The 25,672-nt window shown below is 33.0% G+C and overlaps 1 protein-coding gene across 2 annotated transcripts; it reads left to right on the forward strand.

Moving 5' to 3' along the window:
• Positions 1 to 25,605, forward strand: LOC143230819 (uncharacterized). Of its 2 annotated transcripts, none has more exons than XM_076465003.1 (5): positions 1 to 298; positions 6,062 to 6,234; positions 11,953 to 12,034; positions 14,643 to 14,827; positions 23,342 to 25,605. In XM_076465003.1, the coding sequence occupies exons 2-5, from the start codon at positions 6,079 to 6,081 to the stop codon at positions 23,429 to 23,431; spliced, it is 513 nt and encodes a 170-aa protein (XP_076321118.1). In that variant the 5' UTR covers positions 1 to 298; positions 6,062 to 6,078; the 3' UTR covers positions 23,432 to 25,605. The 2 variants fall into 2 exon arrangements, with proteins under 2 accessions (XP_076321118.1, XP_076321119.1); XM_076465004.1 differs by having other exon boundaries at positions 50 to 266.
• Positions 25,606 to 25,672: the final 67 nt, after the last annotated feature.

The raw sequence follows: 25,672 nt of genomic DNA on the forward strand, positions 1-25,672 counted from the left end.
GGAGTGCAAATTTTTTATTTTTGTCTCAGCGGTAGCGGAACACGAACCACAGATCTAAGATCCAAGGGAGGGGTCAATACGGAACGGGTTACCAAAAATATTGGAATTGGAATTAAAACAAACATATTTCAAATAAATCATCGTAAAATATGTTCCTTTTGTCCCAGTAACATTGCAACAAATTACGCAGTTAAAATCAGCTTAGTTTTGCAATCGGTAGTCTTGGAAACAAACGAGGCGTCTTGTGGACCCATATATTAGATGATGTAAGTACGGTTACTTAGGTTTCATTACAAAGGTTTGACTACAAATATCCTTTAATCGTGTATATAAAAAATTATGATAGAGTTATATTAAAGTTTGATAGGCTTGCATTTGGAGTTTTAACAGATGATGTCAAAATTTAGCTTAATTAATATTGAAAACGAGGGATTGTAATTTAACAATAGAATAGATGATAGGCCTAACGTAGAAAGTTTTTGAATCTCGAAATAGGCTTAGATATATATTGCAATTTTGAATACATAATAAAAGCTCTTTCACAGTGGGAGAGCGGTAAGCCTACGGATTTAGAAAGCTAAAATGCTAGGTTTGATTCCTGCGGTGAACACAGCAGATAGTCCAAAGTAGCATTTTTGTAAAAAAAGGAAATATAACTTTGAAGATTTTTTTAAATGATGGACGCACGTTTATTATAAGTAATATTGTTAATAACGAGTAAAGTGATATTACTGATAATGTGATTTGCTTAGCTTATTTAACATCTGAATCATTCCAACTTTTTCTCTATATCACAAAATGATCTTAATAATGCAGATCAAATTGTAAAGTTTTGTAGAGAATGGGTATTGAGAGACAAAATTTTGTATGGGAGTTTTTTATGTAGGACATGTTTGTGGATAAATGTTTAAATATTCAAGATAAGCATATTCCTTACAGAATGAAAATTGTGACCACAAGTAAAAACTAGGTTGGCTCACAAAAAGTATAAGAGGTAAAAGTAAAGTAAAGCATTATAAATTTAAAAATATTAGATTACTGGTATGATAGGAAATTTAAAAGATTATAGAAAATCAGTAAAATTCATCAAACAAATTTAGGACATCAAAAAGAATGTATGAAATAGGTTGGCTGAAAATGAAAAAAAATTACTGTAAGGATTTCTTTATGTACATTATGGGTAAATAAAATATTAGGATGGGAGTAGAACCTTTGAGGGATAAAGGAAAGCTTGTATTTACATATTATGAGATAGCTGGGTTATCAAATTGCACTTTTCAGTTTTTACTAATGAAGATTTAAGCAGTATTCCTTACCTTGAGTAGATGGTAGATGGAAACAAAGTCAACAGTATGATTGCATTAATTCTGAGCTCATTAAGAAAAAATTTGGAAGTTTAAAAAATAAGACTCCAGAGTCAGATAATATTTCCACAAGGGTTTTGAAAGATATTAATGATTGGATATGTGGGACACTTACTACTATTTTTTTGAGTCATTGAATAGTGGGCAGGTTCTAAGTGATTGGACATTAGCTAATGAAGCTCATAATTTCAAGGTAGGTAATAAAAATATTCCCAGTAATCATAGGCAACAGTTGTGGGTAAAGAGTTTTGGAAAGTGTGATAAAAGACTCTTTGCTGAGTCATTTAACGAAGTTTAGAATTTTATTCCATAGTTAACATGGTTTCACTAACTGACTATCTTGCTTTACAAATCTTTTAACATTCTTTGAAATGGTTGATGCTTATTTAGATGGGGGTAATGTGATTTTGGAATTTCAAAAACCTTTTGATAGGGAGCTATGTAAAAGGCTTGTAAAAAAATGTCTTTATAGGTGGGGGTAAACTAATTGGATAGAAGAGTGGCTGGATGAAAGAAAGCAGAGTTTTTATAAATGGAGTTCAGTCAAACTGGATTAATGTCCCAAGTGCGCTGCATCAGGGTTTAGCCTTAGGATCTTTGCTCTTTTTGATTTACATTGATGACATAGACAAAGTAATGGTAAACAAATTACTTAAATTTGCTGATGCTGTTAAGGTCTTGGATGTTGCTAACTGTAAATACACTGCTGCTACTTTATCAAAGGATTTAAATAATTTAGTGAGTTGGGCAAGTTAATAGCAGATTGGTTATAATTGTAATAAATGCAAGATAATGCATGTGGGTTATAAGACTAGTATGGATGTGAATAACCTTAATAGTATCATAAAAAAAAAAGGGGATCTTGATGTAATGGTTGATCAGTCTCTTAAACCATCCAAGCAGTATGCTGTTGCTAGTGGTAGGACAAATAGGGTTTTAGGTTGTTTGTACAGAAGTATTGAATACAAGTCTAAAGAGGTTATAATTTCTTTGTATAGGCTACATGTAGAGTATTGGGCTCAGTCTTGGGCCCCTTATCTTAGGAAGGACATTGAATTGTTGTAAAGGGTTGTGAGAAGGGTTTCTAGAATGGTGCTTCAGATGGAGGGTTTGTCATATGAGGAGAGATTAAGATATTTGAAACTGTTCTTTTCTTGAAAAATGAATTATAGGGGATTTAATTGAGGCATATAAGATTGTAAAGGGAATTAATAGCGTTGATATAATGTTTTTTTTTTATTCTTAATGGCAATAATAGTAGGATTATCTGACACAAATATAAATTTTGGCAAGGTAGGAGTTATCTTCAGTTAAGACAGTTTTATTTCTCTAACAGGTCTCTAGAATGAGTTGTCTTCAGATGTGGAGGCAGTAAGTTTAAGTGAGATTTATAAGAAAACCAGCTAACTATATGAATGATAATGGCTGACTTTAAGATTAGAAAACAAATTATGATAATTAAGTTCAGGGTAGTGTTTCTTGGGCATTTGCTGGGGCTTGAAATGCTGTATGAATATATAGTAACTTATGTTATTGGGACACATGGTGAAATATTTGAAGGATTTAGTAGGGTGCAGTAGCTTTTGGGTTGGAAAACTCTGGTTTAAAAGATTATGAGGAAGTTAAATTAATACATCTGAAGCCTACTTTGCTTAGTATAAAGGGACATTGTTTTTGCTTATTATTATGCAGAAGTGGAGAACAGTATTGTAAAAATTAAATCCTATAAGTAATTTTAATTCAAATAGTTCATCATAAAATATACAGAAACATATAGATGCAAAATACTAAAATAGTACAAGCTGAACAAAATATTTGAGTGTTTTAAACTAATATAGATTGTTAGTTTCAGAGACAATTTTATTCAGTAGTAAAGTGTACAGGGAATGCATTCCCAATGGGAACCAAATATTAAGTCTGGAATGCAGAAAGCATTGCTTCATGTACCATTTTATGTTGACATTAAGAAAATATAGTAGTGTAACGTACAAGTCCATTACATAGTGTAAAATCCATGATAAATTAATCCAAGAAAGATAAAATAGCAGAAGGTTATTGAGATCATTCTTCCATCATCTTTTAAGTTAAATATGATATCAAAGTATATATATATTTTGTAAATCATATTGTGCATATGTCTGTTTGATTAAAGTTTGAAAGAATCACAGCTGTTGGGAAACAATTTCACAAGTTTACAACTGAGTGTAACAAAAAATAACTTTCTTGTCAGTAATACTAATGTTTTTATTTCTATATTTTAAACTTCTTTTGTAAACAAAGTACCCATAACATTTTTGAATAACTCAGTGAAGCAACCTTTATTTCCTATGTATATGTTAGGATAAACAAATTTAAAAGTCTTAAGCCTCATTAAAATTAAGCTAGGTATCATTCCAATAGACTTTGTATTATCCTTCTACTAGTCATTACACCAGGGTTGTTTTGGAGAGGTCTCAAGAGGATTAAATCTATGCCTAGAACTACCTTATCAAATTTTATACTGGCAAGAAATTTACTCAATTTACCTTTTTAGAAAATTGAGGAGTCATGAGTTGTCCACATCCATGAAGGGGTTCTTAGTCCTATTCTTCTTTCCACTTACCTTCTTGTTACAAAATTCCTATAAAGTACAGATTAGGTTTTTATTATCATAGCTAAACACTTAAAAACTCATGTTAGTAAGGGAATAAAATCCAAGTTTGAATATTGTGGTAAGAATCGCTCTGTTAAAGCCACCTTTCTTCCAGCATTTTGGTAACAAGAAAAGTTACAGTAATAACCCTATAATTTTCCAGATCTTTCTTGAAGCTGTTCTTTTTTAATAACAACTTTTGTAATATTTAATTGAAATTGGAGAGTTAAAAAAAGTTAGATGCTATTTTTTTATACTTTCAGTCAGTATATTTACGTATGGCTTTATATCTCTAAAGAACATCAATTGCAGAATGAAAGTTGTTTGAAACTAGATACGTAGTTATTTCGTGTAAACTTGTAATGGTATTTAGTTGTATGAAATTTTATACAAGAAAAGAAAGTGGTATTGAACTATGTTTAATTACTTAGGGTTAATTAAATAACTTTTTCCTTGGTTTTTTTCCAAGCTTACATTTTATTTTATGCAAGCCTTATTACATGGTTTTTATATAAAAGCTTTTTGGTCAAATTGTAGTTTTGGTAATCCTCATACAAAATTTAATATTATTATAAGAAGAATGTTATAAATGCTGTTAGAAACACTGTGGCCCAGCATGGCCAGATGGTTTGGGCACCTGACTCATAATCTCAGGGTCATAGGATAGAATCTCCATCTTGCCAAATGTGCTCACCCTTTTAGCCATTGGAGCTTTATAATATGATGGTCAATCCCACTATTTGTTGGTAAAAGAGTTGTCCAAAAGTTGGCAGTGGTTGGGGATGACTAGCTGCCTTCCCTCTAGTTGTACATTGTTAAATTAGGGATAGCTAGCATAGATAATACTTTTGTAGCTTTGTGTGAAATTCTAAAACAAAAAGAGAAACACCATAATGAAATTAGAAGAAAACTATGTACATTCTTCACCTTGCATACATGTATATTGTCAGTCTTCATAAAATAAACCTCAGTTGACTACTGGTGATTAAAATTAATTTTTTGTACATGGTTTAGATTGTAAGGTGGCATTCCATCATTTTTTGATTATTATTGTAATGATTTTATTTGACATAAGTTGAATTGTCTCTCACATCTGTTTATACATGATGCCAATTCATGCTTCATTAGAGTTAATTGTAATATTACTTTCACAGTGAAACAAAAGTACTGACACTGGTTGATGCTGAAGTCATGGTCATAGCAGCAAGAATCATGTAAATAAATTGGTTGTCATATGTAAATAAATGTTGCTAAGACATTATGTGAATCATTCTAGCTACAAAGTTGAGCAGATAATTTTTTAATTGCCAATAACTATCCCTTGCTGAGTTGTAGTCTGGTAGCAAACAAGAATATGAGTACAAAAAGGAAAGAAAGCTGAAGACTACATTAGCCAGATGCTTAAGAATGTGGAGATCTAGATGGGATATTGCTTGAAATTTGGGTAGATCTTATAAATGTTAGGAGTTATAATTAACCATAGAGTTTGTAAGCATTGCATTATTAAGCAGATTTTATGATGGTTTATAAAGTAATGTTTGTTTTCTGTCAGGTTCTTAATTTTTTGTATTGAGATTATATTATTGAGTTGGAAATTTGGAGTTTAATTATGTTAGTTGTAAGTGTCTGGGTTTACTAGAGAGTTTAATTCCTTTAAACTTTTAAAAATTTTAATAAATACTCCATTTAAAGAAAAAGAAATCCTACTGTTAACGTTTCTTTTGGTGTAAAATAAGACTTGTTACAACTTCTGGTATAACCACTGATTTCATTAACACAGTGTTCACTTCATTACCTTAGTACCAATTTTGTGAAGACACAGCAAAAACGATTTAGAAATATTTAGTTAGCATGTATTGCTTATAGCTGCTATTTAGAGTAACAAGTACCTTTCCTTCAATATTTTAAACAAAAATGGAATTTGTTGTAATTCATTAAATGAAAAAGTTAGTGCCAATGTGAATGTTTTATCACATAGTGAATGGATTCTGGTGTTAACAGTGAATTTGTAGTGTATTACCTTATCTTTGATGTTTATCTTTTAATTTTTTTCTGTTTTTTTCAGTTGTGCATAGAGTCAGAATGTCTAACTTCAGAAAAGTTAGTGGTTCAACTGGACCTAAGAAGAGAAGTGGAGGAAAGCAAGAATTAACTGAAGAGCAGAAACAAGATATCAAGGAAGCATTCAATCTTTTTGATCCAGAAAACTCAGGAACTATTGATACAAAAGAGCTAAAGGTAAAATATTACACACTTTCTAATTTTTAAGTTCTGAATATGACTAGTTTTAAAATGTTTGACAGTTTGGTTGATTACGAAAATTGGGAGAGGTTCAAAGGAGAGATTCTACATATGGATGATTCTAGGAATGGATGGAATATTTTGCTGAGATAAACTACGATCTCATAACTTATGTTATCTGCAGAAAAAGAGGGCAAGGCATGATCTTATTGAAATTTACAACATTATTGAGATGTTTCAATAAGATAAAGGCCTCTGATTTTTTTTGTATTGTATTCTACAAACAGTAGGACATGAGAATAGAAGTTTAAGATTTGCAAAAGAAAAAATTAAGGTAAACAGGGACACAGAAATTAATGAATAGGTTACAAAATTTTCATGCTTTATACATTTTTCTTTTGGAAGATTATTTTTGCAATTGTGTTTTTTGACAGATTGTGGAGCATAGAATAGAAGTTCATGTATGAATTTCTAAAATTGTTTTAACAGCATTTTGAATGTTGAGTTACAAATGTTTTTCAAATTAGATCTTTGTAAATATCATACAGGTTATAAAAAATAGAAAAAAAGATATTAAAACCAAAATAGAAAAAAAAATTGCAGGAAAAGTGAAGTTATGTAAAGAAAAGGAAAACATTGTTTTAAACCAGAAGGTTGTGGGGTTCCCATGTTTTAGATTAATTACCTTTGTAGTCATTCTTTTTTGTGAATGTCTGTTAGACCACTTGCAGAGATGCCAACCATTATGATTTGAGCGTAATCATTATGATTTTGGTGTATACATTACGACTATACGCTCATACAGACAATTATTACGACTTGTTGCAACTCCTGAATTATTATATATTACATAGGCCTATACAATAAAGTGATAAATTGTTCCCCCAGGGCTTGAAAGGGGTGAAAAGAAAATTTCTAGTGAGATACAAATAAATTTTGATAATAAATAAAAGACATAGTCCAAATGGCTACTTGCGATAATCATGTTTGTACTTGAAATAATAAAAAAATATTTGTATCTTCGACATTTACCAATAGTTTGAGTGTGGTGCTTCTCCATACTAGGTATGTGGGGGAATCTATAGTTATGTCATCAGTGCTTGTCAGCCAATCAGCGCTTGTGTAGATGGGTATTTCTCATTTTCTAAGTGGCATAGAAACACCAATGAGATTGTTCACAAGATGGAAAAAAAAAGGCCTGGTTCACCAGATTGTCTTGTTTCTGGCAAATCTAAAAGGACTAAAACTGTGAATCAAAAATTTAGGAAAGAGTATAGTGCATAATATCTGGTCAGTGCATCAAAAGTCAGTGACAGTCGTGTTTTGTACAGTTTGTCACATTGATTTTTCTGTGGCGCATGGTGGGATAAACAATTGTTCCAGGCATACAAAATCGGCATCTCACCAACAAAAGGCTGAGGTGAAGACAAAAATGATGCAGCTAACGACATTTATAAGTAAAAATTCAGAATATGAAACCATAAATGCAGAAGTGATGTTCACGCAATTCATCATTGCTCATAATTTACCCCTAGCTGTAGCAGATCATGCAGGACATCTATTCAGAAAAATGCTCCCAGACTCTGATATAGTTAAAAAATATAGCTGTGCTAGAACCAAAACTACAGCCATTGTACAAATGTTGGGTTGTGAAGATGACAAAATGATTTCAAGCATACTTACTAACAGTGTTTACAGTTTAGCCACAGATGGATCCACAGACATGGATGACTCAAAACTGTATCCAGTGGTTGTATGATATCTTTATGGGCTCTGTCTACAATCATTACGCTCAGTCATTTGAAATAGTTGGCATCTCTGCACTTGAAAACCCAGATCAAAAAATCCTCAGTTCTGTGCTCGTTGTTGGTTAAGTATCAGTAGTATTGTTTGGATATTAATTATTCAGTCACCCAGCCAACAACTTCTTCATTCAGTGTATAAACCATTGCACTGGTTTGTAAATTACACAACAAATGATACAGGCAGTAGCTCATATAAAGAGCTATCTAACAGTGAATAGTGTTTTTTTTTACCTTTTATTTATTAATTAGTGCTGGTTATAGGTAATGACTTGTCTCTTTCATTTACATATTTGCATGCTTGGTGTACTGTATTATGTTTGTTTAAAATTGTTTTAGGTTTATGTCTTGTCTATAAACAGCAGTGGGTAGGTATTTTAATACATACCTAGTGTTTTTTCTTTGTTTTTTTCAGTAAGTAGTGCATAATTGTTTGGTATAATATCATTGATCTTGTAGTTTTGGTGGTATGCTAACATCAGTGGAGTACAATGTGTTTGTTCTTTATGGCAGGGTTGAAGGTTTGTTTCTGGGTGTATGATTTAGCTTTGGCAGCATTTTGAATGAGAGACTTTAGATAGTACTTTTAGTTCTTAATTCTGATTTTGACATAGATGCAATTCCTAGCATGTCATTGATGATGAAATGCCATGGGTATTAATTCATTGAGTAAACAAGCATATGATTTTTGGTGTATCTAACAGAAGTTGGCAAAAGTAAGACCTGTTTTTCGACCCAGAAAACACCGACAATTTTGTTTGTATTAGTTACCATGATAGTGAGGTGTTATGTGTGAGTACAGGTTTCTTAAATAAAGAAGTGTTATGGAGGGTCAGGTAATGATTTTTGATCTGAGAAATATCTTGCACAATTAAGCATTCATTGTGTGGGATAGAGGTATATGATTTCATTTGTGGTGAAAATGTAGTGTTCCTTTTCAGTTAAGCATATGTTTTCAGTTAAAATAATGACATTAATAGTTTTCTTTGTGTCAGCTTGTAACAAAGGATGGTAAAATATTTTCAAGGTAACAGGATATTTGCTCTGTAGGGCAACTGCCTGCAGGCACCATAGGTTGGTGCAGATGTTCTTTTTTGGATTTTGGAATGATGATAGAAAATAGGAGTTTTGGTTCATTTACAGTGAGATTCCTAGTTGTACTAATTACTTCATTGTGAAAACATCACCACAAAATCTAAAAAGATTGGAATGAACAGGACTTATTTAACGTCTCCAAAAGATTAATAAAAAAAATCCATAAGTTTCATAATTTTCTGAAAACCTTAAAAGTTAAAGAAATGATAACATTACAATAAGTTAATGAACTTAACCATAAATAATCCTATTCCTAATGTGACACTTTTAAACAATGCTGCCAATGTGAATATTTTTGCAGTGATTCTGTGGACTGACCTTTCTGAGAAGGAAAACAAAATACCTGAACTAATAATTGAAGAACCTACTACAGTGACTCCTACAAATGAATCCACACTTCTCAGTTTCAGTTGTGCTTTCCTAACATTTCAAATGCTAACCTTGTAATTTTTACTGGGGAAGTCTCAGCTGTATCCACACAAAATACAATGAGAAATATCCATCCATTTAAAAGCAACACACAAGAAATTACTACTTTCACATCTAATATTTCAAAAATTAATGATACCAACCAAGCTGTCATGTTTGCCCAGTGACTTAGAACACTTGTTCACTGAACTGAACATTCTAAATAAAGGTTTTAAGTTTGTATCAAAAGTAGGGTCAATTCTCTTTGCATAATGATTGAAATTGAAACTCAAAATCATTTTTATCAAGCAGGATTTTCTAAGATTATCCTTCCTTCATTCTTTTCTCTAAATCGTCTTTTGAACATTTCTCATAGATTTCACTTTGTAGCAAGTTCACCAAACTTGATTACTTCATTTCAAAATGTAATGGTGAAATCAGTGAACTGAATTTGAACATTAAGACTAGGTCTAAAAATATTTCTCACAATGAACAATTAGTCATAAACAACTTGTGGCAAAAATATGACAATGTTATAAAACCAGCAGATGAAGGTGATGCCATTTAAGAATTTATATGTAACTGAAACTTTAAAACAATCTAAGAGTAATGTTTTCAACACTCCTTTTCAAAACTTATTTTTCTGCTTCCAACAACCTACTATTATTCACAGTTGAGGATATGATTGATTCTAACTAATTACTCACTACAGCCAGGAACTTTATTGTAAATGAGCCTTTATTTTTTGTCTTTGCAACAAAAACCACAAAAAAGGACATCTGGGCTGATTTGTTGTGTGCCCTACGGAACAAATATGTGATTACTTTGTTTGGTTTTATCATTCTTTGTTGCAAGTTTATAAATACACACAAAAGACACAATCCATATATATATAATTTCAGTTAGGAAGAAATATAATTTGAAAAGATCTTTAATAGACATAAAATCATTGAACACTTCTATTCCACAAAGTGAAAATTTAATTGTACGAAAACATCTTTTAGATAAAATACCCTTACTTGATCTGCCAACACACATACTTCAACATTTATTGAAACTTGTATTCACACTTAACACCTTCATCTGTAATGGTGTCTACTACAGACAGAATTGTGTAACTGTTAAGGGTGTAAAGATGGGTCCCACTTACACCAACCTCTTTGTTGGATACTCTGATAATCATATGTTTATTCAGTACAATGAATCAGTGACTGTGATGTGTCATTATTATGTTGATGATGTGCTAAAAATTGCACTTGTGCCAAAGTCAGAATTAGAATTCTATACTAAATATCATCTTTCAACCTTTCTTTATAATTTATAGGAAAAATATTGTAAACAACAGTGCCTAGTTTCTTGGCATTAATATATACATATAAAACAATCACCTGGCCACTAGAATGTATTATAAAGAAACAGATTCACACATGTACTTGTTATATAGATGAAGGTAGCCTACTGCTTCTGGAGTACGTCCTTTCATAATAAATGTTTAGACTACTCCCCACGGAACTTTCCAGTGGGGGAACAGTATTCCTCCAACTTGTTTATGCCATATTGTTGGCTTCACAGGCATAATACAAATTATTGCTAACCAAAACATAACCCTCTTTGCTTGAATTGGACATTATGGGTGGAGAGCTACCCTTCTAAGATAGAATCTTTTTTTTCTGAGTGTCATTCAGGTGCAGTACTTTTGTAAGACTAGTCCACTCCAATTATTTCTCATTCAGTTCTGTAAATTAGATATTGATTCTACTCCAGCTCTGCTGGATTACATGTTTATTTTAGTCTAGATTGTTATATTTCTAGTAGTTTTATATTTTTCTCTCTCTTTTAACATTTATTGGTTCTCATTCCCTTTACAATTTGGATATTCTGGCTTTCAGTATTTCAGAAATGTCTACTTAATTTGAGTTTTACATTTTTAGAATTAAAATATACTTCAATGTCAAAGCCAGGAACTTGTTTAAAATTATTTTTAACATTTTTAAGTAAAATAATCAGAAATTAGTTTTCACAGCATATGAATCCATTAATGATCATTGCTCTGACATATGTGATATATTTACTAAGTATCAGTATATACAAAACTTTAATATTTCATGTTAATACCTTATGTAATTGTATTATATCCAACAAATAGATAAAATTAGTATGTCAAGTTAAAAATATCTTGCAACTCTTTGCCTATCATTTCCTTTCCCAGTGAAATTTTTAGTTTTATGTCACTAACAATTTTATTAAAAGTAAATTGTGACTTCGTATATCATATGAATGAGTGAACATATAGCTAGTCTTCTAGTACTTTGACAAAGATGAGATATTCAGTGTTTGGTTAGCATGGAAAAGAGAATGTTTGATATTCTGTGGTCTTGTCAATGTATTCACAATTTTTTGTTGTATTTAGTTTGCCTTGAGAGCACTAGGATTTGAACCAAAAAAAGAAGAAATTAAAAAGATGATTGCAGAAGTTGATAAAGGAGGCATTGGTAAGAGTATTTGCTTTTCAGAAAATTTTACCATCAAAATTGCTTATTAGTTCAAAGTTAATAGGAGATATTACAGTGTTCATTCTGAATTGCAAGTGTTTTTTTACCTATTCTTTTAGTAATTGTTAAAAAATTATATGGAAAATGATTTTGCAGTATTTAATAAATGGTTGTTACAAACACCTTTTAAAAATACTTTATTACTATTTGCAGACAAGACTGATATAGTCAATAGATACAATTGTTAGATAATAGGATATGTATTGTCTCATTGTTTCGTATTAAAAAAAAGAGGTTGCTGTTTGTAAAGCAGTTCCAGGCCAAATGATACATAATAATTATAGATTGTCTGATCACTGTAGAGCTTTAATCAGTAAAGTTAAAATCATTTATCTTCAGTTGTTAACCAAGATAACTGTTAGAATAGCATAATTCAAGAGCTCTGTGAATTCTGAAAGCAGTAATTATCACATTCAACTTATCTAGTTTTATAATATTGGTTAAAAACTTAATAGTTGAGGAAGAAAATGTTTTTGACTGAACAAAGTTCTCAAATCATTGAGAATTTCATTAAGAAATAAGTTTTTAGTTAACTTATTTTGTATTGTTTTTGAATAAATATTTCAAAACCTTGTCCAGGAATTTACTTAATATTGCTGTGTTACTAAAAGCCAAGTACATAAACTGAAACAGAATAACAACATAATAAGCAAACACTGATAGTTTATGTTTTATGTAAGTAAAGCACATTATGTATTTCCTTTATAGCACTCTAAAAAAATATATACATAATTAAAGTGTACTATTAATTAATTGGCACCTTAATTTTGGACCTTTTGTAATGATAATTGTTTTTTTAGTCATAAAGAAAAATATTTTGTAATTTTATGTATTAAATTTAGAAAAGTTAATACTAATGCAATGTCCAAGAATATGTGAAAGATATAAATGAAAGTAGTGAAAATTGTTTAAAATGATCTTATTGTTTAAAAATGTTGAATGTATAAATATATTTCAGTATTAATTTCTATACTTTAAAAATAAATGTAAAACCTAAATATTGTCATAAAATAATTTTTGGCAAAAATAGTAAAAAAAAATATGTTGGAAGTTGAAAGAATGTACTTTACTTTTTGTTGATTGGTCGGTTGGTTAGCTTTTATGATGCAAAGCAGCTATGTTATCTGTGCTTATACTTTTTGTAGTACATTTATGAATCAGTGTGCAGTACTGTGTATGTATGTATTTGCATTGTTTAATTTTATTTTTGGTTTTAAATATTAATATTTTTATTTTTTGTAAACCAACATATAATACATGTATGAAAAATTATCATTATTAGAAATCTTTGTAGTTAAAACAGTTACTCCTTAAATGAAAATTCAGAAATCTGTGTGTGTGGTTTCTTATAGCAGAGCAACATTGGGCTATTTGCTGAGCCCACTGAGGGGAATTGAACCCCTGATAGCATTGTAATTCTGTAGATTTACTGCTGGACTAATGGGAGGCATTCACAAATGTGTAAAGCATAACTAAGCAAATATACTTGCCATGTGTACATGTATTTTTATTCTAACCTTTTTCATTTTATTTTAATTCATGTAATTGTTCAATGTGTAAGTTTCTGACAAATAATTAGTCTACAATACATACCTTTTTATAAAAGAATTTCAATTAAACTCAAATATGTCTTTGTATGCTTTTAATTTTCTGACTAAACACATCTTATAGAGAAATTGGTATAAAATTCAAATTCGACCTCTTATAACTGGCAAGCCCATAATGGATTTTTATTGTCTGAATGAATGATTTCTATAGAGAAGGCCTGGCATGGTCAGATGGTTAAGGCACTTACCTTGTAATCCAAGGGTTGTGGGTTGGAATCCTCGTCACATCAAACATGCTCGCCCTTTCACCTGTGAGGCATTATTACATGACGGTCAATTCCACTATTCATTGGTACAAGAGTAGACCAAGAGTTGGCAATGGGTGGTGATGACTAGCTGCTTTCCCTCTAATATTACACTGCTGAATTAGGGATGACTAGTGCAGATAGCCCTCGTGTAGCTTTGTGCAAAATTAAAAAATGCAGACAAACAAATAGAGAATTTAAATTAAGCCAAAACAGAGCTTCTGAATATATGCTGGGTCTTAAGATAATTTAATTGTTTAAACTAAGATGTCTAAATGAATGTAAAAGGAGATGCGCATGCACACACGCATACTCAGATACAAAAATACTGAAAATGTATATGTAATTTGGATATGTTTAGTACTTAAATTTAACCTTAAGGACAATTCTCAAATTCTCATTTCATCATAGTTCTATCAGTACCTGTAAAAGACTTGGTTATTTTTTCTGCTAAGGATGGATTAATTTCTTTTCAGAAATTTTTTTTTACAATAAATAGAAGTTTGATAAAATTTTTAACTAGCTATAATATTTATTTTTGAAGCAAGATTAATTGTTTTGGGAATTAAAACATATTAGCTTTTCTAAGTTAAAATACCCTGGATTTATTTTTAATTCAGTGATATCTGATTGGTTTGAAGGATGTTTATTTATATTAAGGACAAAGCTATAATTTATATATATTTTTAAAATCAGGTAAAATTGCCTTTGATGACTTTCTTAATGTAATGTCTACACGAATGGCTGAGAAAGATATTAATGAAGAAATAATGAAAGCCTTCCAACTGTTTGATGATGATAACACTGGTAAGATTTCTTTCAAGAACTTGAAGCGAGTAGCGAAAGAACTAGGAGAAAATCTTACAGATGAAGAGCTACAGGTAAGAGTGAACTTTTGTTAAAAAAATTAATAAATGAACTGCTATATTCTCTTTTTAGGAAAATTTCTAGTGAATGGTGAAAATATAGTAATTTCATAATGTGAAATATGGGAACAGAATTTCAAAAGTAATTTTGTAAAAAATCGATAATTGAGATCAATAACTTGTATAATACAAAAAATATAAACATTTCAAGACTTGATTTGGGGTTGAAACCTACAAAATAATTTTATTTGTTAGCTAAAGTATATTGCTAAATCGAGGAATGGTTCTACAAAGATGTTTAAAAATGTATATTATTGTTAGCAAAATAACACTAGTTTCTTCTAGTGCAGGAAAAACAACCTCAAAATCTTTACAGTTACAGCAGCACAAGTTGAATTAAAAGGTGATCATACCTGAATGAATAAGGTTTAGTTGGATACTATCACCTAAAAGAATCGCAGGTTAGGTATAAAACTTCACTCTTGAGACTTTGAAGGACTTGACTTGAATATATTTATTTTTGTGTACCTGAGACTTAACATGCAATGATTTTCAATGATTTGTGCTTGTATTTTAAAATGAATGTTTAGTAAAAAAACAAACAAATCATGATGTGTTTTTGAAGTGATTATGAAAAAAGACATTGGATCAGACATGATACAAAGTAGAGTGAAAATAAATGAACTAAAGTTGACTAGAAACAACTGATATATCTATATATGAAATGCATATTTGACACTGTAAGCAAAATAAATGTTAACCAATCAAACATTTTTGGAAATATTGGTTTTCATACCAGTTTTTTACTGTCCATTACTGGCTAATTGAAAGGAGTTTACCAGGAAAAGCTTTCTTAAATTATTTATGGTCAAAATATTTATTTTCAAAAATGTAAAACAGTGTCACTCTTCTCACTAAATTCAATCGGCTGGTCCACTTGGGCTAGGGTCAACCAAGTACCAGTGTTGAAAGTTCTCAACAGGTGTTGTGCACATTGTGTCTGATGCTGGTGTTTGGGTATAGTGCTCACGAAACCCTGGTGTTGCTGCAGTGTTCTTGTTTGACATTGTAGTGTATCTCCTCGTATGGCTTCATGGTGGGTGGGGTCAGTGGGCACTGAATCTTCCTTTTTTCTTATCATGCGTGCCGTTTTTCCGCTGAAACGCGTATTTCCGCAGTTTTCAAACAGCCAACGATCACCCACAAGATTCGTGTAAATTCGAGGAGACAATATGAGCGATTTTGGGGCCGGGTAGGTGGTTTTTGAGGAGAAATCGTAATTTTTCAATGCTTATTGCAGAAAAAAAAATCTGACCGCCATCTTGGAAACAGTCTTGTTTCGTCTCGTGGCAGGTCTCGTGATCTGGTATCGTGTGCATACCAGACGATAAAATATTCTCTACGCTCCAAAGAAACAACAGCGATTGAAATGTTTAAAAGGAAAGATGTTAATTTTTATCCTGTAGACAAGAGAATGTGTAAGGACATTAGATCAGAAACTTCAAAGTATACCTCAAAGCTGAGGGAGAATCAGAATAAAAGGGCAGAAAGGCTTGAGGCCTATGGTTCATGCCCCCAGACCCCCCTAGTCAGGCGCAGCTATGCCGCGCTGTGGCGCCTCTGGCACCAGGCTATATACCTTTTCCTCTTTTTTTCATAAATGTCATTGGCATGCCTGCTTATGGATCCTCCAATTAAAAATGTAAATAAAATAGTGATAAAACAGTCCATAAGTAAAAATGACCACATCTTGAAGTTTCTGAGCAGCAATCTTCAACATCTGTACCACCAATTGTACCTCATTTTCTTATCCTACATTCTCTTTCAGAGAAACCTTTAGGGCAAATGTCCCCTTCTTTTTATTCATAAGGGTCTGGAGGGACTTGCTGGCTCTCCAAAGTCAGTAAAGAAGCTTCAATCTGGTGACATACTGGTGGAAACATCCATATCTCAACACAGTGAGCTCCTCTTGAATTTAAAGGCAATTGGGGATATACCTATTGAGGTTACACCTCATGCTACTTTGAATTAGTCACAAGGAGTTATTGTTGAGAGGTATTTGAAGAACATCCCAGAGACAGAGATTCTTGCTGGTTTCTCCACTCAAAGAGTTTCTGCAGTAAGGCATATCTCCACTCGTAAAGATGGAGTTACATTGCCGACCAATATCCTCGTTCTGACATTTACATCACCATGTCCACCTACCACCATCAAGAGGTTTGGTCACTCAAAGATGTCATGTCGTGGTTTCCTGACATATGTTCATTGTGATGGCAAGAACCATGATGCCTACAAGTGTGAAACAGACATTCATTGTGTCAATTGCAATGGCTCTCACCCATCCTACTTTCATTCTTGCCCTAAATGGTTGGAAGAAAAAGAGGTGCAGCATTTGAAAATGATTCATAACATTATTTATCCTGAGGCTCAAATTGCTGTCCACCACTTCATCTCAGTTGTATGCTGCTGCACTTCGTTTCACAACTACAGTGGGAGTGCAGACAGATTTCTCTGTGCCTTCAAGAGAATCTTTTTCAAAACAAATGAAAAGCCTTTTGACCTCCATGGTTGAAAACGTTGGTGAATCAACTTCTACACCCATCTCTGTTCTTGACATACATTCCAACAACAAACTTCAAGGTCCACATCCTTTGGTTCTGGGTACAGGCATTTCCTCAGATACATCCTCTTCTCCCACCCTAAGATGCAAAACAATAATTCGTTCACAACCTCAGTCACTGGAATCTCCTTCTAACAACAAAGACCTGCCCAATCGACCCAGGGCAGGATCTATGGCAGTCGATAGGACAGTAACGAAAAAAGACGTGGTCATAAACAAGGGTTCTCCACCCAATTCACCTACACGTCATTAAAAATGACCACCTTGATACAATGGAACTGTCGAGGTTTACGTTCTTATCTGGATGACATTAAAACACTGATTGCTTCCTATCATCCTGTATGTCTTTCCTTACAGGAAACATTTCTGAAACCTGCTTATACAGTCATCTTTCGGCGGTTTTCTTTCTACAGAAATGACAGGTTGTGTGATGGACGAGTGCATGGAGGGGTGACACTATTGGTTGATCAGCATGTGCCCACCCTGTCTTTGCCACTTGACACACCCTTGGAGGCTGTAGCCATCTGTGTTTCCTTGTGTCATACCATCACTGTTTGTTTTCTCTATCTGTCGCCTGGAGAGACATATGATCAATCAGACCTGGATGCTCTCATTGAACAGTTGTCATCTTCCTTTTTAATCCTGGGGGACTTTAATGGACATCACCTCTGGGGAAGTGCTGATATTGATAGGAGGGGTTGCTCTGTAGAGTGTGTGCTCTCTGATCATAACCTTTCTCTTTTCAATACTGGTTCTTCTACTTATTTTCACGCACATAATCAGTCCTTTACCGCTATTGATCTCTCGGTTTGCTCCCCTTTATTATTTTCCAATTTTTCATGGAGGTTTGACAATAATCCATGAGGCAGTGATCATTTTCCTATAATTTTGAGAGAGACTGGCTGTTGTCGATGCCACCCAACCCAAGTGCCCCGGTGGAAGCTAGATCAGGCAAACTAGCTTACTTTCACTGCTCTCGCAGAACTTGATCCTGCCATCATGTGTCAGCCATCAGTAGACGACTGTGTGGCAGCAGTAACTGATTGTATTATACAAGCAGCTGCTCAGTGTATTCCTAAAACCTCAACACGTTTTCCATTATATCCTAATCCATGGTGAAATTCTGCCTGCCACATGGCACGGAAGGCTCAAAAATGGGCCTGGGATACTTTCCATAGATATCCCACACTCTCAAACCGTGTCGCTTTCCAGCGGGCCCGTGCACATGCTCTGTGGGTAAGATATCAAAGCCAGAAGGAATCTTGGATTAAGTTCACAATTGGCATATCTTCTACCACCAGTTCCAAAGTCATATGGGACAAGATTCGAAAGGTCAGTGGGCAATACACTTCTGTCTCCCTCTTGATCTTACTCTCTGATGGCCAGGAAGTAGCTGATATCTGGAGCATTGTTGATACTCTAGGTAAAAGCTTTTGCTTGGTATTTAGTACTTTCTGCTTCTTCTTCCACCTTTTTAGCCATTAAGACTTGGGCAGAGCAATCTCCTCTTTCCTTTCGAGCTGATTGTCTCTATGACTATAATCGTCCCTGTATATTGGTGGAACTGAAACTGTCTCTTCATCAGTCTGGCAGTACATCGGTTGGACCAGATGATGTACACTATGACATGCTGCACCATCTATCTCCTGCTTTTCTTGCTATTCTTCTAATTGTTTTTAACCAGATCTGGCAGGAGTGTTTTTCCTGATGCCAGGCTATTGTCCTGCTTTTTTCTAAGCTTGGGAAGGATCCCAAGATTCCTTCCAACTACTGTCCAATTGCTTTGACAAGCTGTCTCTGTAAGACCTTAAAGAAGATGGTTAATGCTTGTCTTGTTTGGTTCCTTGAATCAAACATCCTCTTCTCGCACACCCAGTGTGAGTCCCAACGACAGAGCTCCACCATGGACCACCTGATTCGACTTGAAATGCCATTCAGAGGAGCCTTTCTCAAATGACGACAACTTGTATCAATATTCTTTGACGTTGAGAAGGCTTATAACAACATGGATGTATGGCATTTTGAGAGACCTCCATGTATATGGGTTACATGGCCATTTGCTCATTTTTATTTTACAAAATTTTAATGGACAGGAGATTCCAAGTTTGTGTGGGTTCGACACTTTCCCGTTCTTTTCTACAGTAACATGGAGTCCATTAGGGCTGTATTTTGAGTATCACCCTTTTCAGTATAAAAATTAATGCCATCACTGAACAACTCCCTCTCACTGTTGCAAACAGGCTCTGTGTCGATGACTTTCACATCTCATGTCAGTTGTTGAACATGAGGTATATTGTGACCTTTTTTCAGTCATCTGAGAAAAGCAGATACTCCTGATTGGAAGTACCATCTTTTATTTACTGAACATCTTTCGAACAATCTTTTCATTCCTATTTATATGGATGGTTTAAAATCAGGTGACTGTGTGCTCTGCCATGGTTTGTTGTGGTTTGGTGGTTGCACACAGAATTCCCTCTTCAGCTTCTGTGTTCACTGCTGAACTGTATGCCATTTCTCTTGCCCTGAATCACATAGAAGCTAAGCAACACTCAAACTGAACTATTTATACTGACTCGCTTGGTTCTCTACTGACCCTGGAATCGCCTTACGTTGGTTCACACCTTGTTTTCACTGATATTCAAATCCGACTGGCCTATTTCTGTTGAACATCTACTTCTATCCAGTTTTTATGGATACCAGGCACTGTTGGTATTAGCAGGAATGAGCTCGCCGACACCACAGCTAAGTCTATCTGCTCTGGCACTATCACTGCTGTACCTGTTCCATATATGGACTATGGTTCTGTATTCAGAGCTCGGCTCGTGTCAGATGGCAGTTGACTTGGAGTAAGCATAGTGAAAACAAGCTTTTCCAATTAAAACCCTATATTGGACTTTGGCTGTCTTGCTTCTGTAAGGATTGGAAGGAGGAAGTTGTGACTAGACTACCCATTGGTCACAGATTTTTAACTCATTGTTTTCTTTTATCTGGAACTGATGCACCAGTGTGTAGTATGTGTCACACTCGGATCACAATGAGCAGTTGACTTGGAGTAAGCATAGCGAAAACAAGCTTTTCCAATTAAAACCCTATATTGGACTTTGACCTCTTGCTTCTGTAAGGATTGGAAGGAGGAAGTTGTGACTAGACTATGCATTGGTCACAGATTTTTAACTCATTGTTTTCTTTTATCTGGAACTGATGCACCAGTGTGTAGTATGTGTAACACTCGGATCACAATGAGCCACATTTTACTTTCTTACCGTCGTTACGACTCTCAACAATTGCACCATTTTAAACACATTCTGTGCAAAGGTTTGTCCATAACATTGTACAGTGTTATTGGTGATGGTGACACTGTCCACCTTGGTAAAGTTTTTAGTTTTTTAAAGGCCATTGATCTTTTTAATGTCATCTAAGTTTTTTATTTTATACATTAAACCTTTTTTAATGTGGTTCCCTTTTTTTAGAATCACAGTCTCTCTAGTTCGATTTGAAATTAAAAAATAGCCGTAATATTAAATAACTTGACACCAGGACTGGAAAGGCCAACTTCAGGTGACTAATGCTGCTGTTTGAACTACCCATTAGTCATCCTGGTGAGTTGTTATTAAAATTTTGCTACACATCTCTTAAAACTTTTTTTTATTACTTTTTGAAAATGGCCATAATGTCACATAACTCTGAACAGGACTAGAAAGGCCAACTTCATGAGACTGATGGTTGTTTTTGTACTTACTTGTTAGTCTTCCTGGCAGGTTATGATAATTACCATTATGCTGGAGAAAGTCCTTTATGACTTCTCTTATTGTAGTTTTTCTTTTAACATTGTAGACTAGATATAAACATTGGTTTTATGCTATTTATGTTTTTTGTTTTGTTTTACCTTAATTTCATTTTATGAATTTTACTACATTTTCTTTAATTTTACCTTTTTTACTGGATATTTGGGGCAGATAGCCTTGCTGCTTTGTGCCATAAAACACTAAATCAACCAACCAAACGATCTTTCCAGACTTCCTTTTTCAATGGAAGTGTATCAGTGCCAAGGGAAAGTGTTCCACAATTGGTTTGCAATTTGGGTATTCCCTATGCACTTGTCTACTATGGCTTGTGTGGCTAAGTTTCTCATGTTGCTATTTGACCTTGGGTTTTTGATTTCTTGGATATTTAAGCTGCCATCTTTAATTTTTTCCAGATACCATTGAGTGTTTGCTTCCCTCTGTCTTTACCACAATGCTGTTTTCCTTCTGGATTTGAGATTCACACAGATTGCCTAATTGTCCTGGCTAAAATATTAATGTAGCTCTCCATTCCCTTGCTTTACCTCTGTTTGAACCTAATTTTTCATGTTTCATGTTTTCTTTAAAACATTTTTCCTTTTAGTTTGTAAACTTCAACAATTTGATTTGTTTGCCATTGATATTTTACATATGCCTTACAATCCTACCTATTTTCACATATATTTCACATATGCCTTACAACCCTGCCTATTTTCTCTTTTATTCTGGTTGTTCTTTCCTCCCTATAACCTTGGCTTTCTCTGGTTTCCATTCCTTCTATTTCTCATCTATATCTTCATCCTAATTGGGATAGTTTTTTATATCTGGTGCATATGTGTGTTTGCTTTATTTCCAGTATGACTTTTTTTCTGTGGTTCCTGTTCGTGAATCTTTATTCCTTGGCAGTATTCCTTCTCATCTTCCCACCAGAAATAGTTAAAGGTGTCATCTTATCAGATTCAGCATTTCATCTTTTCTCCTACATCTCATCTTTGTTGGTCTTTAGAGGAAATCCTACCTTTGGGTATGTGAACTACACACAATATGTTTGTCTCCCATTATTTATATTATAGTGTGGTTTCTTCATCACTGGGTTTTTGTCTTCCTCCTTCAAGCTTCAATATAAATTTGACTGAGTAAGTTTATACTCATATTTTCTTTTTATTTCAGAGGCCTTTGCTTCATTTATTAATTACATAGATTCCACTTTTTGTGAGTGGCCCATGATCAGGTATTTTTCAAGTTGAAATCTGCACTATACACTTTTCACACTTTGTTTACATGACTTTTCAGTGCTATTGAGATGGGGTGTTTCATAAGATTGCTTGTAGGTGAATAACCTTACTATGGCCTTGCTTTATAAACTTGCATGTTTGGACTGTGTGGGTAAAGCAGAGGGGAATAGCTGCTCATTCCTGCCATGCGTTGTATTAAATAAATTGATATAGTCTGCTTTTGAAAATAGGGTTTTGTCACCCATTGTACTGTCTTAGGTGATGAAGTTCCTCTGGGCTTTCCAACTTGTTAGTTGCCCTCCTTTTCTTCAGGTGGAGTATGGAGTAAGGTGGTGGTGTTTTGTAAGTGTAGATGATACGACAACCTCCAATAAGCATATACAATTAAAAGGAGTGAGACATTCACCACTTTCATTGGGAGTCTTCATTCTATACCCATGTGAATGTTGGTACTCTATGGCTGGGTTTTGAATTTAGAGTAGAACCAATCAGCACAAATCCTTCCATGTTTACGATTGTCTATATTCCTCTTTCAATAATACTCCTGTAGTGTGGGTCACAGTGAAGGTAAGGGGGGTTCTAGTTCTGTCCTTCTTTGCTATCTCTCACAGTATCTTATGCCAAGGATGTTATTGTTTTTCTGATGGTTCTGGTTAGGTTCTCTGCTGAAGGAGTTTATTTATATTATATAGAAATCTTTTGATACTGGATGTCACAGATAATGACACATGCTCACAGTAAAACTGAAAAGTTAATGATGATGATGAAAGAGTTGAAAGAAGATGAGTACGAAAAGAGATGAAGCTGGTTTGATGTTGTAGAATATTACCAAACCAACTAAAGTAATAGTCACGATTCTCTTTAGTCCTACTTGCAAATTCTTCTGTTACAGGAGATGATAGAAGAAGCTGATAGGGATGGCGATGGAGAAGTCAACCAAGAAGAGTTTCTGCGCATCATGAAGAAAACATGCTTGTATTAAAATACATTCAGTTGTTTCATAATTCCAAACAGTTTTCAAATAAGTATGGAGTTATTACTACTCCCCTTTTGTAATTCTAAAAAAAATATATTATGCTGTTGTATATATAAACACATTTACTGTAATTTGTGTTTAGTTCTATTTATTGCTATTGTTAAATATTGTTTTTTTCGTTTATAAACATCTGAACTTGAAAGATCAAATTGAGGTTGCCAGAAATGAAAACTTATAGTTATTTTATTGAAAGTTAAAAAATAATATTCACTTTGCATATATTTTTTGCATGTGGTGCCTTTTTATAACTTCTGTTTGTTTGTTTGTTTTTTTAAAGGAAAATATAGGTCCAGTTACATTTATGCTATATTTATATATAATATTGTAAAGTATCTGAATTTACTTGTTTGGTACGTTAAATTCTTCACATTGAAAACAGTGTATTTGAAACCTAGGTTTTTTAACGAGTTTTTTTTCTTACGTTTTTTATTTTAATATATGAAATTAATTTGTTTATTCCATATATTATCATTGTATTTATGAAATATTGATGAATAAATAATACATTTGATAGTAAAGGGAAGGAATTCTAGAAATGTTAAGAGACACTTGATATCAACTGTATTCCTCTCTCCTTAACAATGTCCAAATTACCTAGAAACTGCAGTTATCTTTAATTTGATTGCATGATTATGTTAGTCACTCGAAACCTAGTGCTTAAACTTTAAATTTGGGAAAATCTATTTTCCATGTTAAGTGGGGTGATACTATATCTTCGAAGCACTATATAATCAGTTCATCTTTTTTATTATTTTTTTCAAAAGAAGTACTTTTCATATCATTTGTCTTCTTGGAAAATGAGTATTGTTTTTACTATGAAGACATTTTAAACCTTAATGATCAAATTCTTCGCGTTTTCATTTGTTCTTTAATATAGGTTTTCTCTTGAAAATAACGTGTCCCACCAGTTTTATATAGCGTCATATAATAAAGCTTATTTTACAATATACTTGTAAAGAATTTTAAACGTTCAGTGTTGTTCAAGCATATTCTTATAAAACACATTATACAAGTAAGAAAGAGGATAACCTAAAAAGAATATGATAAAATATTCCATCAATTTAAAACAAGTATAAATTATAAGTAAGTTTTCTGTGTGTTTGCTGTTACATGGCACATGGCGATACATTTCATTTATCAAAAGCTCTATAATTAAAATGTATTATTCACAAAATCTTCAGACACTCATCCAAGTATAAGCACTACATTTATTACTTCTTTGGTTATCTCTGAAGCACGTAAATGGGAATTAACTTTTACAAATACATTTTTCTGTATAAAAAAAATATCTGATTGCACTTTGTTCAACACATTTCTCAATTTTTATTCATAGGCTATTTTAACATTTCCTGTTTTACACTTCAGGACGGATTTGTCGAATTTCGTACAAAAGTACTCGAGGACTATTTACGCTAACCGTCCTTAATTTGGAAGTGATAGAATAGAGAATGAGGCTAGTCAATACCATCAACCGCCAATTTTTGGCATATTATGTACCAACGAAAAGTGGAATGTTCCATCAGGTTATAACGCCTTCGAAAAGACGATCTTGCAGATTGGCAGTCGATCAACTAAGCCTAAAAATGGAGAAATAGTATCTAAACTGTGTTAAATGTTTTACGAAGCGCAGTGTTTTGAAACCCTTAACAAATCGCTGCAAATTATTGTTCATGAATAGTTTTATTAAGAAATAAAGAATTAATATAAAGTTGAACACTTCTAAAATCGCCTTTCAGGTTTCCAGAGCTGCGCTGAGTTTTGCCATCGAAGTGTTTTTTGTTTGAGAGATAGACTTTGTTTAGTAAAATAATTTAAAATATTTGATTAAAATTATGCATTATGAGATACGTTAGTTTTATAAATTAAAATCGGAAAAGAAATGTTCTTTATTTATCTCAATATATAACTGTAATGTAATGTTAATGGTGAAATATAATTAAACTCATAATCGGTTTGATAATAAAAATACAAAAACTTTTTATAATGTTGGCAATAATGAACTACATTTAACGTTTAGTGTTACTTTATATACATGTTATGACATATGATTAGTGGCACTCGTGAATAAAATGCTAATTTATGTTATGTCAATAAATAAAATAATGACAACGTAAAGCAAATACTAGTGTTTTTCATATAAAAATTACACAAGTATGCCAATATAAATTTTTCTGTAACATTAAAGGG

The sequence above is a fragment of the Tachypleus tridentatus genome, chromosome 10 (assembly GCF_004210375.1).
Source record: "Tachypleus tridentatus isolate NWPU-2018 chromosome 10, ASM421037v1, whole genome shotgun sequence".
NCBI lineage: Eukaryota > Metazoa > Arthropoda > Merostomata > Xiphosura > Limulidae > Tachypleus > Tachypleus tridentatus.